At 41.1% G+C, this 16,235-nt stretch overlaps 1 protein-coding gene and 1 long non-coding RNA gene across 2 annotated transcripts; both read right to left on the bottom strand.

Moving 5' to 3' along the window:
- Positions 1-470: 470 nt before the first annotated feature.
- Positions 471-1,383, bottom strand: LOC119272311 (protein LATERAL ORGAN BOUNDARIES-like). Its single transcript, XM_037553819.1, has one exon. The coding sequence runs from the start codon at positions 1,381-1,383 to the stop codon at positions 619-621; it is 765 nt and encodes a 254-aa protein (XP_037409716.1). The 3' UTR covers positions 471-618.
- A 1,006-nt stretch (positions 1,384-2,389) lies between these two features.
- Positions 2,390-4,785, bottom strand: LOC119271573. The gene is made up of 4 exons (XR_005134617.1): positions 4,696-4,785; positions 4,113-4,199; positions 3,684-3,842; positions 2,390-2,705 (listed from the first exon to the last, which is right to left on the bottom strand). It is a non-coding gene; the product is annotated as an uncharacterized LOC119271573 (long non-coding RNA).
- Positions 4,786-16,235: the final 11,450 nt, after the last annotated feature.

Here is a 16,235-nt window from a genome sequence, read left to right as displayed (position 1 = left end):
AACGCTAGAACAGTAATCAAGTGGATGGGTGCTATATGCCATCAACAAATTGAGTAAATCTACGAGTGATGAAGAAATTAAACTACAACGGTGTCAGAAGATGCATATTAAGCTCAACTTGAGTAGTTCCATACCGCTACCGCTACTGCCGCCCAGAAAACAATACTGTAGTTAATAATTTTGTTAAATTACTGAAGCAAATGAATGCTTTCGAAAAGCTACCAGAGTCCAGAAAAAGGAGCCAAAATAAGCAGGCCAGGAAAAATATGATATGCATAACAAGCCATCAGTAAATGCATCTACTTCTCCTGTCATCCGACGTGAATGAATCAACATCAAATCATCACAATACTAAAGTACACAAAATGTATAACTATCTTGAAACCAACACGGTCTATTTCCATGTAAATTGAAAACAAGCGCATTTTGTAGATGCAACAGAACATATATAGTTCACAAGGCCGCCCTATATATCCTAAATGAATCCAATGACAAATTTGGGAAATTTTGTTTCCGGAAACAATAACTTTTTTCTGTCATTTTTTCCATTTTCCATTTTTTTCCATGTAAGCCAACACGATTACTAACTCTCAGCCAATCTGTCTATAAAAATGAAAATTAACCAGGATTGTACTTTAAACCTAAAGCGCGACGGTTCAGAAGTCCGCGAGGCGAAGTATCCGAAGACCGGTAGCTCGACGACGATGACGGCTCTAATCTACCGTAATGTGTTGTACAGCCATCGGCATGATCATCATGTTGCATTGGCATCACATCGTCCTCGTCAAGCTTCACGCCGATTGTCGCGTCCTCGTCGATCTTCGCAGCACCAGTTAGTACGTAGCTACCGTAGATCGGCTGCTGCTGCCCCTCCTGTATCGGATACATCGACGGCGGCTGCGGCATCCACTGCTGGACCGGCGAGAGGAAGCCCAGAGCGTCCGGCGCCGAGCGGTGCTGCGCGGCGTGCCCGTGCAACTCCAGCTGCTCCTTTAAGGCCACGAGTTCGGCCGTCGCCAAGGCAAGCTCTCGCTGGTGACTCTGTAAGAGGCCGTACGCGCCGAGCACCGGATCGGAAGCACGGGCGTCGGCCTCGTACAGTATGGATTTCATGCAATCGTCCCGCTTCTCCGGGCCGGCTCTCGTCAGGAACCGGAGTATGTTTTTGATGCCGAAGAGGCGGTGGGAGTTGCGGAAGCTCCCGGGCTTGTCCGCGGGGAAATAGGGCGCAAGCGGGCACCCCGGCGTGCACTTTCGGCGCTGGTGCTTGCAGGCGGAGCACGCCGGATGCTGAGCTGCTGCCGCCGGGGGATAGGACGAGGAGGACGACAAGCCCGAGGAGGACTCCGCCGTTTCCGGCGGGTGCCACGGGGTCGCGGACATGCCAGGGCCAGCACATGAGATCAGTTTTGGGAATAGCCAGGGTGGATGCCGGCGGGAGCAAGAACCAAGAGACCTACACGGACGTGCGCGCCGCGTGGTGGATCTGCGCATATATAACTTGTGCCGACAAGAACGCACGGTCCCGATTACTCATCCACTTGATTTGTTAAGATAATTGCCCGGCCGGTGTGCGCATATATAGGAGCAGAGGTTGCAACGACAAACGCATTTCCTTTCGCGTTCCATCCACAGCTCATATCACGGACGTTGCTGCTGCGTATAGATTCGAGCGCCCTGGCCCATCTGGCCCCATACAATAATTCCATACTAGTGGTTGGGGCCCGCCATTGGCGGGCCTCCTGAGTGCGTACTTGTGGCACACTTACCTTGCTAAAGCACCTCATTGCACCTTTAGGGTGTCTATATTCACATAAGTAAATACATATTTATTGTCAAGTAACATGGAACAGTTTTTGGTATAAATCATAAAATCTTACGGTCCTGGTGGTGTTAGTTGCTCCAAGCACAGTGCACATCTAAAATGCAGTACTTAACTAAAATAAGAAAATTGACAATATGAAGTCTCATAGCAATATGTACATATGTAGCTGTATTAGAAATTTAGAATCAAGATAAAATTAGCTAATTTATTTAGAAATAGCAAAAGACCAGAAAATCCTGGCTCGCTCAACATGTTACACCACACATTTCCCTCTGCTACTCCATACAGCACTATGATACTGACATTGTCAGTATTAAATCAGACACATCCATTACTACAGATTAAATTTCACATCTACAGTGACCATCTCCATAATATCTAACCAGCCATCGTCTCAGATTGTCTACCAACTTGATTCACTTTTCATGCCACCATCGCGGACCATACAAACATACATACATCAAACATCAATGCCATTATGTCAATGTGTTCATCTTAACCAATGTTCACTGTGGTTCATGTGCCCCAATGAACTAACAATTGTTATCGTAAGTTTTCTTTACAAGTAAAAAAGAACCACAAACACTTGGCAAATCACCGCAATGTTTCAGCACAAGAGATCCTTAGATACCAGAACCAAACAACACAATCAATCCTAGTGTCCAAGAGAATTGCAAAGCAATCTTGCGCCATATAGGCAGCAAAATTTGCATTAGATAAACAGGAACCTTAATCTCTAGAAGGCACCAACATGCACCCATGTAAGTGCCAGCTTCTGTAACTACTAATAATAGTACTTCGTGCAAATGGCTTAGAGCGGCATGAACATTTCCTGTATCATCTTCCAACATAGCCACATTTATGTTGGTAGCAGCTGAACCTGGATGTGAAATCCCACAATAAGTAGATAAATCACATAGTTGACATATGTTCAGGAAGAAGATATACCTCTAGGTATACAGGTCAACCAAAATAGATAACAAAAATGAGCAAGTGGATGATGTATAAAAGAAGGTTATTATCAAACAAACATGCTCTTATATATACAAATCAAGTATGGTATCAAAGACATCTAGTTTGAAATGTAAGTACCACGCTAGTACTATGCTTGTTTCTACCCTATTCCCAATCACACCTCCTATCTCTCTGGTGCCATCTTTGGCTTTCAACATATGTTAAAGGTTAAAGGTTAGCATGAGATTAGTGACACGAGCCCTTGAATGATGCAAATAACATAACAGCAAATTCAAACTTGTCATTTCACCCGCTTGTTAGTCATATTTGTCAAAGCTAGAACAAGGGAACAACTTCACATAAGCTTCAAAGTATGCTACTCTAGACGATATGACAAGCCTAGTGTACATTTTGTGCCCAAGAAAATTCTTCATCATTCCTATAGGAGCCAAAAGGTGTGATTAGGCATCTACTTTTGCCTTGTGTTGCAGGCCTAGTTATCTCTGTCTTCCAGCTTTACGAATATTACAAGATGAGATCGACTTTAGTTTGGCAGTAGGCACCATGCACCACATGTACCTAAACCATTTGTACATATTCACCACAGCGTATATATACATATTAGAGCCAAATCAATAACCACACATACGGCAAAGGAGACATCTATGAGCATCTATCAAATTGACAAGACATCAATCAACACTTAAAACCTCAACATATAACAACAGCAACGTCAACCACAGATAGAATTCACCACCAAATCTTCATCATAAAAATAAAGACTGTAATTACTATGAAGCTCTAATATCAAACTGTAAAAATGACAACCAATACACAGATGGAATTCGATTCCTCACAGTTATAGGGAAACTGCACAGGAGAAATCAAAAAGCACGAACCTTACCGGTGCTATCGTAGTAGTCATTGAGAGCTCAATGGTACATGGACTCATCCAATCTGAACCAGTTGGTGACATACTCGTATAGAATTGCATGCGCTGCAGCAACCAAAAGAATCTCTATCTAGCTTTTGTGCGTAGAGGACAAATGCTCAGTTCTTTACTCTGCCAATATAAATACTATCAGCAAGGCAAAGAATTCAAACTAAACTATTTAAGAAGAATAAGCAGGCAACACACCAAAACTGAACGATGTAAGAAGAATTCGAACAAAACTATGTAAGAATAGAACATCGATAGCGAAATTTTATTAAGATCAACCAAGCCTTTATATGAAGCATGCATACTATAAAATACAATGATGTAAAGATTTGAGGCATAACAAACCACGCAGAGAATAGGAACAATTAGCGAATTAAGATGTTGTGGTTGTACCTGAGAAATGATGATCAGCACTTGCATAGCTCCAACAGGCTGTACCCCATCGAATTAATAAATCAAACTCAACAGTACAAATGCTCTCTGCAAAATAAAGAAACGAATGGAATCACAATCATTTTCGCAAGTGAACTGAAGCAACTAAATAGCAAGCAACACCTAACATGAAGTTTGTGTTTGGAAGAACTAATGCAACTAAATATGGCCAACCGACAAAATATTAATGGAGACACACAAACTAATACACCAAGTACCACAATGATTATATAACAATCCATACTTCTGACATACAAGACAGGATCATTTTTGCATGTATTGCATCTTAGTGCCATTACTTATGCAGTAGAAATCAAATTAAGTGGAAGTCGGTAGAAATCAGGAGAAGTGGACAACAATATCTGATCAAAGTTAATGCACAGACCAATTGAGACTATAACACAAACTGGTCATATCACCTAAGCATCTAAAAAGAACGATAGCACTTACAACGGACAGTAAAAGTCTGCAGTAATACAGTTTATTTTAAAAGCATTCCAAAAGAATGACAAATAAAAGAAAGCAAAGAATAGGATGACCCGACCTTTTACTCATAGCAGATCAATTATTCTCAATGGCATCATTTTTTGTGCTTAGTGCATAACATAAACTGACCCTTCTTCCTTGTTACTTCAAGACACAATCAAATCTGCATTCAAATGGAATTAGAAGTTCAAGATAGTGAGCAAATTTTACTTAATACATCAAATAGAATCAAATCTGCAAAATTGCCTCGGTAAAAGAATAGTCTGAACTGTACATACATGCCTAATAACAATCATGGCGTAGCAAAACCAAAAGAACCATATCCGTATGCCATCCCTCACCAAAACGATCATGCATCTACATTTCCAAGCTTTTAAATTTAGCGAGGACACTATAAGCAAGATAGGTGTCTGATTTACTCTTGGAGAATCCTAATGATTTACATTATTTCCTTTGTATCACAATAAAAAATGAATTCAACAAAGAGTAAAAAAACTACCTAGACTTTGTCAGATTACTTATGAAGTATCAAGACGACAAAAGAATGTCAAGAACAGATGCAAATAAAGAGAAATGGTGTATTTTCTGCACATGCCAAGTCACAGGGATACTAACACACGCCCCAAACTTTGGTACTTATGACTCGGATCCATCCGAAGATGGATAATTTAATGTAGAAGCACTACTACTGATTTAGAATGTGCACCTTTTGACAAGTTCATACATTATTGCATGAGCTTTAAGGTCCATCAATCAAACAGATCCCAAGCATAGGAGAATTGAAAGAACTCCTAGAAAAAAATGGAAAGAACAAAGGACATGTGTCATGGCTTCTCTATTTGAATCCCAATTAGCATAATAAGGAGACAAGGAAAAGCATATTCTAAAATATGTGATATATCATGCATGTAAATATTTGAATCCCATATATGGAACTAAAAAAATGAAATCATCCAACAATTTTAGATGTGTGCAACAGATTAACTATACTATCTATCTTCTTTTCCTTGTATTTCTTGATTTGCTCTAAAATCTAGCATCATATACCAGTTAGCCTTTACTTATTTGTCAAGGACTCGATATACATGCCTATTCCTTTCAAACTTCATATTATACCATGATAAAGAAAGGAGAAGAGAAAATGAACCTGGTGATCCACATAGGCTATCCCCTTTCCGATTAACTCAATTGCCTGCTCGTATAAAGCTTGAACATAAATCGCTTGTATATGTGACTTTGAAGGGCTCCCATCCCATTCATTGGACTAACTTCTCAATGTGGTTTATATATTTCTTCTTTTCAGCTTCTGCATTTGTGTCACTAAACTCGTTGTTCAGATAGAATGAGATTGCAAAAGAACTAATACAGAAAGAATTCTATGTAAGCATACCAATTTAGATGACCTGCTTAGCCTTGCAATCCAAAATCCGGCCTGAGCTGCAGCGAAAACAACACCAATTATCCTGAAATAAGGCATCATCACTGAAATTATAATATCTTAAATGGAGAATCTTGGAGGTATACTCTAAAACATTTTTTTGCTGGTATAGAGTTTAACCTGCGAAGGGGAGCCTTGGCGCAGTGGTAAAGTTGCTGCCTTGTGACCATGAGGTCATGGGTTCAAGTCCTGGAAACAGCCTCTTACAGAAATGTAGGGAAAGGCTGCGTACTATAGACCCAAAGTGGTCGGACCCTTCCCTGGACTCCGCGCAAGCGGGAGCTACATGCACCAGGTTGCCCTTTTTTATAGAGTTTAACCTGCGAGCGGCGAAGGGAGGGGAGGTGGGAAGGGGCGCACCAGATCGGCCATCTTGGTGATCCCCTCGAGGCGGCAGTCGTTCTTGATGTGCAGGCGGTGGAAGGAGATGCGCCCCAGGAGGTGGGTTGGGGTGGATCGACGAGGTGGCGGATCTTGTCGCAGTAGACGTCGATGGTCGAGGGAAGAGGGATGAATGCACGAACTGCTCGAGCTCCTCATCCGTCTCTCCAGCGCCGCGTACGAAGGTACGAGGACGACGACGGCGCGCAGACGGCCTAACTCGAGGAAGGAGCGGGTCTGAACAGGGGACCTTCCTCCGGTGGGCAACGACAGAGTAGCAGGTATGGGGGCGGCGGCGGCGCTAAACCTAGCTAGGAGGCGAGACGAGAGGAAGAGTCGCTGCCCAATCCCCTTAGTGACGTGTACGGTGTCTTTTTTCCCCTTTTGTTATTCTTCCCAGTGAAAGCCCAGCACGAGCCCCACAGAAAACGAGCAGGTCGCGAGTCGCTCGTCTCCTTGTGCGACGTGGACATCGCGAGAAGGCGTTCTTGATGCACAGCTGAATGTGTTTAATTTCGTTTTTCCCCTCGCTATACGACCTGAATACTGTCGCATTGAGTATTTTTTTTATGTAACATGTGCCTCATTCATATCACAAAGATTATAGTACAAGTCACATGAAAATCTACATGACAAAACTGAAAAAACAGGAGAGCGTCCTTGAGTTTGACATCAACACCTGTCACCTGCCTTGGACACCACCACAGCAGCCGCCGAAAGAAAAAATGATAGATCACCTCCTCACCCGAGCTCGACGCGGCTCCATCGATGATATATAGCTTTGCGGACCTCCAAGATAGCTCGCCAAAGGTGAAACCATAACCGTTGAACAAATCAGACCGGGGCAACACCCTGGACATGCCTCAAACTCCAGATCTGGCACCCCGACATGACTAAGACGTCGAAGGAGGAAAACATACCTGCCATCTACGAACCACGAACCCAACACACGTTCCTTCTTCCAGATGTCGTCGATGCACACCACAATCTGCATCCGCTCCACGACTATCTCTCAAGCTCCGTGTCAAGTTGGAGCAGACGTTGTCGCAACGGCGAAGCACGAGGACACATGTCCATCACAAGGATGTCGCCGCCGTCACGACATCCCCGCTTGAACAGACTGATTCCCAAATCCATCACCGGCCATAGAGACAAGTGCCTTGTCGGAGAAGAATCCGGAGCTTCTCTGTTCAGCATCGTCGTCGCCACTACGAAATCCAAGACGTTGAACGGCCCAAAACCCTAAACTTCTTGGGCCTTAAAACCTAAAGCTAAAACGATCCACACGCGCGGGATCCGGCGACCCTTCTCACCACCAGTCACAGCGTATCTGTCCACTCCCCGTAAAGTCATATTGTGTGGTTCCGTCACGTACAGATAATAATCTCACCATTCCATAGCTGCTTTAAGATTCGGTCAAAAAAATAATTTTTTTCCTTTTTGCTATACAAACTGAATACCCAGTCTAATACAACTATTGCCCCACATCATTTGTTCTTGCATGGCTGGCATTGATGTTACAAGCTCACTCTCTCTCTCTCTTTTCTCACACACACGCATGCATATGTTTTTTCGCTCTTCATTGCAAACAAATCCGTGGAGTTTTTTTCATCTTGATCAATTAAAAACATTTATGTCTTTTAAAATTTAAGTTCGTTTTTGAAAAATTTATATATTTGAACTCCTCGCGCCAAGACCTTTAGAAGTAAACCAATTTTGGACATATTTCAAACCCGTTTAAATTTCAAAGTTTCACATTTCGTATGTGAAACAAACCTATTTCACTTGAAAAATATGTTTTTTTGTGAAACAAGACAGTGGAAGTGAAATATCGGTTTTGAAAGTGAAAAAATATGAAACTGAAATGTAAAATTGTGGAACTAAATATTTGGAAATGTGTAACCATTTATTTTCAAAAGTGTGAAATATGTTATTTCAAAAATGTGCAACTCAAATTGATGTGATTTTTGTAAAACAAGCCAGCAAAAAGTGAAATTTAGCTTCTTAATTTCGAACTAGCAACCACACAAAGTAAAATTATAACGTATCATTGTGAAACTGATTGTTCGAAAATGTGAAACAATTAATTTCAAAAGAGTGAAATGGTATATCTGATAAATGTACAATTGAAATATATTTTTTATGAAACAGGCCTGTGAAAAATGAAATGTAGGCTCTGAATTGTGAAATAGTAACCATTGAAAGTGAAATTCTATTGTATCATTGTGAAATTGATTATTTGGAAATATAAAATAATTTATTTGAAAAGAGTGAAACAGTTTATTTGAGAAATGTACAATTGAAATAAGTGTTATTTTTTGAAACAAGCCAGTAGAAAGTGAAATGTTGGTTTCGAATTGTGAAATAGTAAGCACATAAAGTGAATTGTAATGTACCATTATGAAATTGATTATTCGAAACTATGAAACAATTTATTTAAAAACAATGAAATAGTTTTTGAGTAATGTGCAATTGAAATATACCTCAAGCTACTGCCTGGGGTGTGACGCCACCGATTTGGCCGTACACTAATCATACACACAAATGTGTACGATCAAGATCAGAGACTCACAGGAAGATATCACAACACAACTCTAGACACAAATTAAAATAATACAAGCTTTATATTACAAGCCAGGGGCCTCGAAGACTCGAATACAAATGCTCGAAGACACAAGAGTCAGTGGAAGCAACAATATCTGAGTACACAGACATAAGTTAAAACAAGTTTGCCTTAAGAAGGCTAGCACAAAAGTACCAATGATCGAAAAGGAAAGACTCCTGCCCGGGACCTCCTAACTACTCCTCGAAGTCGAACTCCATGTAGAATCATCCTCTGGATACTCTGGCTTCTGGAATCCATCATATGATCGCAATAACCGAGAAAGGGGGAAAAGAAGTAGCAAAGCAATCGTGAGTACTCATCTAAAGTACTCACAAGCAAGGATCTACACTACATATGCAATGGTATCAATGAAATGGATAGTATCTATGGACTGAACTATAGAATGCCAGAATAAGAGGGGGATAGCTAGTCCTATCGAAGACTATGCTTCTGGTAGCCTCCATCTTGAAGCAGTAGAAGAGAGTAGATGGTAAGTTAACCAGGTATCATCGCATAGCATAATCCTACCCGGCAATCCTCTCCTTGTCGCCCTGTTAGAGAGCGATCACCGGGTTGTATCTGGCACTTGAAAGGGTGTGTCTTATTAAGTATCCAGCTCTAGTTGTCATAAGGTCAAGGTACAACTCTGGGTCATCCTTTTACCGAGGGACACGGATATTCGAATAGATAAACTTCCCTGTAGGGGTGCACCACATTTCCCAACACGCACGATCCCTCTGGCCGGACACACTTTCCTGGGTCATGTATGGCCTCGGAAGATCAACACGTCGCAGCCCTACCTAGGCACAACAGAGAGGTCAGCACGCCGGTCTAAATCCCATGCCCAGGGGTCTGGGCCCATCACCCATTGCACACCTGCATGTTGCGTACGCGGCCGGAAGCAGACCTAGCCCCCTTAATACAAGCGCAGGCTTATGGTCCAATCCGGCGCGCGCCGCTCAGTCGCTGATGTCAAGAAGGCTTCGGCTGAGACCATGACGTCGAGTGCCCATAATTGTTCCCGCATAGTTGGTTAGTGCATATGGGCCAGTGGCCAGACTCAGATCAAATACCAAAATCTCGTTAGGCGTGTTATTTTGAAGTAACCACGGACGCCAAACAGGGCCAAGCCCACCTCTCTCCTAGGTGGTCTCAACCTGCCCTGTCGCTCCGCCACAAAGTAACAGTTGGGGGCCGTCGAGAACCCAGGCCCACCACTACCTGGATGAAACCACCTGCCCCTTCAGCCCCCACATCAGAATCATTTGCGGGTACTCTACGAGCTGACCCGACTTTAATCACCACCATGTATCATGTATAATACTGTGGTATATATATATACCCGTGATCACCTCCCGAAGTGATCACGGCCCAATAATATAACATAGCAGACGGACAAGAATGTAGGGCCACTGATGGAATACTAGCATCCTATACTAAGCATTGAGGATTGCAGGTAAGGGTAACCACTGTAGCAACAATGACAGGCTATGCAGCAGAATAGGATTAACCGAAAGTAGTAACATGCTACATTACTCTAATGCAAGCAGTAGAGAGAAGGAATAGGCGATATCGGGTTGATCAAGGGGGGGGGGGTGATACGTCTCCGTCGTATCTACTTTTCCAAACACTTTTGCCCATGTTTTGGACTCTAACTTGCATGATTTGAATGGAACTAACCCGGACTGACACTGTTTTCAGCAGAATTGCCATGGTGTTATTTTTGTGCATAAATAAAAGTTCTCGGAATGACCTGAAAATCAATGGAGAATATTTTTGGAATATATAAAAAATACTGGCGAAAGAATCAAGGCCAGGGCCCACACCCTATCCACGAGGGTGGGGGCGCGCCCCCTGCCTCATGGGCCCCCTGGTGCTCCACTGACCTCAACTCCAACTCTATATATTCACGTTCGGGGAGAAAAAAATCAGAGAGATGGATTCATTGCGTTTTACGATACAGAGCCGCCGCCAAGCCCTAATCTCTCTTGGGAGGGCTGATTTGGAGTTCGTTCGGGGCTCCGGAGAGGGGAATCCGTCGCCATCGTCATCATCAACCTTCCTCCATCACCAATTTCATGATGCTCACCGCCGTGCGTGAGTACTTCCATCGTAGGCTTGCTGGACGGTGATGGGTTGGATGAGATTTATCATGTAATCGAGTCAGTTTTGTTCGGGTTTGATCCCTAGTATCCATTATGTTCTGAGATTGATCTTGCTATGACTTTGTTATGCTTAATGCTTGTCACTAGGGCCCGGGTGCCATGATTTCAGATCTGAACCTATTATGTTTTCACGAATATATGTGAGTTCTTGATCCTATCTTGCAAGTCTATAGTCACCTATTATGTGTTATGATCCGTTAACCCCGAAGTGACAATAATCGGGATACTTACCGGTGATGACCGTAGTTTGAGGAGTTCATGTATTCACTAAGTGTTAATGGTTTGGTCCGGTACTCTATTAAAAGTAGGCCTTAATATCCCTTAGTTTCCAATAGGACCCCGCTATCACGGGAGGGTAGGACAAATGATGTCATGCAAGTTCTTTTCCATAAGCATGTATGACTATATTCGGAATACATGCCTACATTACATTAATGAACTGGAGCTATTTATGTGTCACCTATGTTATAACTATTGCATGAGGAATCACATCCGACATAATTATCCATCACTGATCCATTACCTACGAGCTTTTCATATATTGATCTTCGCTTATTTACTTTTCTGTTGCTACTGTTACGATCAGTATAAAACCAAAACTATTACTTTTGCTACCGTTATCACTACTATCATATTACTTTACTACTAAATACTTTGCTGCAGATATTAAGTTGTCCAGGTGTGGTTGAATTGACAACTCAGCTGCTAATACTTGAGAATATTCTTTGGCTCCCCTTTGTGTCGAATCAATAAATTTGGGTTGAATACTCTACCCTCGAAAACTATTGCAATCCCCTATATTTGTGGGTTATCAAGACTATTTTCTGGCGCCATTGTCGGGGAGCATAGCTCTATTCTTTGAGTCACTTGGGATTTATATCTACTGATCACTATGAAGAACTTGAAAGATAAAAGAACCAAGATTTTTCCCTCAACTACGAGGGGAGGTAAGGAACTGCCATCTACCTCCGCATTTGATTCACCTTCTGTTTTGAGTAAACTTGCGACACCTACACCTGCTATTCATTCTGATATGTCGCATGTTATTGATGATGCCACTTTTGCTTTGCATGATACTTATGATGAAACTACTTCTATGTTTGATAATACTGTGCCACTAGGTGAATTTCTGAATGAACATATTGCTAGGGTTAGAGAGAATGAAATTATTGAAACTGATAATATTGATGAAAGTGATGATGAAGATTCTCCCCTAGATATGAATTGCCTGTTGTTCCTGAGGGTTATGTTATGGATGAAGAAACTGCTAGAGACTTCTTAGCTTGCAATGATAGATATGATCTTAAGAAATCATTAGTTAAGCTTAAAGAAAAGTCTTTGAATGCTAGAATGAAATATGACCCTGCTTTTGCTACTTCACCTATCTTTATTTCCGATAAGGATTATGATTTCTCTGTCGACCCTGAGTTAATTACTTTGGTTGAATCTGATCCTTTTTATGGCTATGAATCCGAAACTGTTGTGGCACATCTTACTAAATTAAATGATATAGCCACCCTATTCACCAATGATGAGAAAACTCGCTATTACTTTATCCTTAAGTTGTTTCCGTTCTCATTAAACGGTGATGCTAAAACATGGTTTAATTCTCTTGATCCTGGTTGTGTGCGTAGTCCCCAGGATATGATTTATTACTTCACTGCTAAATATTTCCCTGCTCATAAGAAACAAGCTGCCTTAAGGGAAATATATAATTTTGTGCAAACTGATGTAGAGAGTCTCCCACAAGCTTGGGGGAGGCTTCTCCAATTACTTAATGCTTTGCCTGATCATCCTCTCAAGAATTATGAAATACTTGATATCTTTTATAATGGATTAACTGATGCTTCCAGAGACCACCTAGATAGTTGTGCTGGTTGTGTTTTCAGGGAAAGAACAGTTGATCTAGCTGAATTGCTATTGAATAATATGTTGACCAATGAAAATGATTGAACACTTCCTAAAGCAACTCCTAAGCCAACTCCAAAGAAAAGGGGTATTCTATTTCTCAGTCCTGAAGATATGCAAGAGGCAAAGAAATCTATGAAAGAAAAAGGTAGTAAAGCTGAAGATGTTAAGAATTTACCACCTATTGAAGAAATACATGGTCTTGATAACCCGACACAGGTAGTAAAGGTAAATTCTCTCTATAGATTTGATAAATGTGAAATCCCGTCTACTAAAATTGCTAGCCAATGCTTGGATGAGTTTGATGACTTTATGGTTAAACAAGAAGACTTCAATGCTTATGTTAGTAGACAATTGAAACAAAATGCTTATATGATTGAATACTTGAGTGATTATATGTCTAGAGTTAAAGGTGAACTTAAAATTATTAGTAAACATGCTTCTATGGTTACCACTCAAGTAGAACAAGTACTTAAACCTCAGAATGATTTGCTCAATGAATTAAATAACAAGAAAAATGACAATGTTCTTAGAGTTATGACTAGAGGGGGTAAAATGACCCAGGAACCTTTGTATCCTGAGGGTCACCCCAAGAGAATTGAGCAAGATTCTCAGAGAAGTAATGTTGATGCACCTAGTTCTTCTAAGAAGAAGAAGAAGAAGAAGAAGAAAAATGATAGGACTTTGCATGCTTCTAGTGAACCTGTTGTAGACACACCTGAGAATCCCAATGATATTTCTATTTCTCATGCTGAAACACAATCTGGTAATGAACATGAACCTAGTGATAATGTTAATAATGATGTTCATGTTGATGCTCAACCTAGCAATGACAATGATGTAGAGATTGAACCTGCTGTTGATCTTGATAACCCATAATCAAAGAATCAATGTTATGATAAGAGAGACTTCGTTGCTAGGAAGCACAGTAAAGAAAGAGAACCATGGGTTCAGAAACCCATGCCTTTTCCTCCTAAACCATCCAAGAAAAGGGATGATGAGGATTTTGAGCGCTTTGCTGAAATGATTAGACCAATCTTTTTGCGTATGCGTTTGACTGATATGCTTAAAATGAATCCTTATGCTAAGTACATGAAAGATATTGTTACAAATAAAAGAAAGATACCGGAAGCTGAAATTTCCACCATGCTTGCTAATTGTACTTTTAAGGGTGGAATACCAAAGAAACTTGGAGATCCAGGAATACCAACTATACCATGCTCCATTAAGAGAAACTATGTTAAAGCTGCTTTATGTGATCTTGGAGCCGGTGTTAGTGTTATGCCTCTCTCTTTATATCGTAGGCTTGATTTGAATAAGTTGACACGAACTGAAATATCTTTGCAAATGGCTGACAAATCAACTGCTATACATGTCGGTATTTGTGAGGATGTGCCTGTTGTGGTTGCAAACGTTACTATTTTAACGAACTTTGTTATCCTTGATATTCCTGAGGATGATAGTATGTCTATTATTCTTGGTAGACCCTTTTTGAATACTACAGGGGCTGTTATTGATTGCAACAAAGGCAATGTCACTTTTCATGTTAATGGTAATGAGCATACGGTACACTTTCCGAGGAAACAACCTCAAGTCCACAATATTAATTCTATTGGAAAAATTTCAACTATTATTATTGGAGGTTTTGAATTTCCTCTTCCTACTGTCAAGAAGAAATATGATATTCTTATTGTCGGGGATGTGCATATCCCCATTGAGGAACCTAGTATTATTTGAAATTTCTCTGATTTCATGCGATTCGGAATGAGTTTGTTAACAAGACTTGATCAACCTTGTTAGTGGATTCCTTTTGATGAGCATGCGATGGATGAAGTTAGAAAGCACAACTTTCTGTACCCTCTTTTTACTTTCTGTTATTTAGTTTAAATAAAGAAAAAATAGTATTTTATGTCTGTTTTCTAAATTATCCTTGCAATAAAAAATACCCCAAAAATAAAAGTTCTCCAAATGCCTTGAAAATTTAATCTGATTTTTTCTGAAATATTTAAGAATTTTTGGCACTGAGAACACACCGGGGGGACCCACCATGTGCCCACAAGGGTGGAGGGTGTGCCCTACCCCCTAGGCACGCCCCTGCCCCGTGGACCCCACAAGGCCCCCCTCCACTTATTCTTGCACCCCCACACTTCGTCTTCCTCCAAAAAAAATCACCCACCAGCTCAAACCCGATTTCTAGCTCATCTTGCTGCCATTTTCGATGTCCTTGCTCAAAGCTCCATTCACAAAACTGCTTTGGCGGATTGTTCTTCGGTATGTGACTCCTCCAATGGTCCAATTAGTTTTTGTTCTAGTGCTTTATTTATTGCAAATTTTTGCTGCTTAGGTGACCCTGTTCTTGAGCTTGCATGTCAAATTTATGTCATCAAAAGTAGTTTTAATGCATGATATGGCCTCCAGGCACTTGTAGGAGTAGTTGCTATCAATCTTGTTGAGTTTGGTTCGCTTTTATTTTCGAGTTACTAATTTTTTTAGAAATTTTCAGAATAAGATGAAGAGATTTTTGAGGGGCTTTTCGAGCCGAAGCTCGAAGGATAAGCCAAGTGAAGAAAATAAGAAGCCCAAATATAATCTCCCTCGCACTACAGAGGTTCGGCCGTGTGAATGGCCTTGTGATGAGTTCTTGAGAGAAGCCGGGATTTATGAAGATTTTTATTATTTGGCTGAGAATGCAGGCCTCACCGACTTCCTCCACGACCAGCGCGAACAATATCTCCTACTCACTAATATTTTTGTGCAAAATTTTCATTTTCATGCTAGGAGATGGCCACCTTCGGTGGAATTTTATTTATATGATGAGCGTAAGGAGATGTCACTTTATGATTTTTGCCGGGTTTGTAGGATACCCTTTGAGGGCAGCATAGAGGAACCACATCGTAATGATGTGGAAGGATTCATTGATATGATTGTTGTAGGGGAAACGAGGAAGGTTTGTGATGCAAGAATTACTAACATACATTTTCCTGTTCTACGTTACTTCGCAATATTTGCTAGTAGATGCTTAATTGGTCGCGGGAACTGTGGAAATCTTAGTGCCCCTGATATTATTATTTTGCGCCATGCTTTGTTTCATGATACCACTT

This window comes from Triticum dicoccoides, chromosome 3A (assembly GCF_002162155.2).
Source record: "Triticum dicoccoides isolate Atlit2015 ecotype Zavitan chromosome 3A, WEW_v2.0, whole genome shotgun sequence".
Lineage (NCBI taxonomy): Eukaryota > Viridiplantae > Streptophyta > Magnoliopsida > Poales > Poaceae > Triticum > Triticum dicoccoides.
This window is presented reverse-complemented; position numbering and strand designations above follow the sequence as displayed.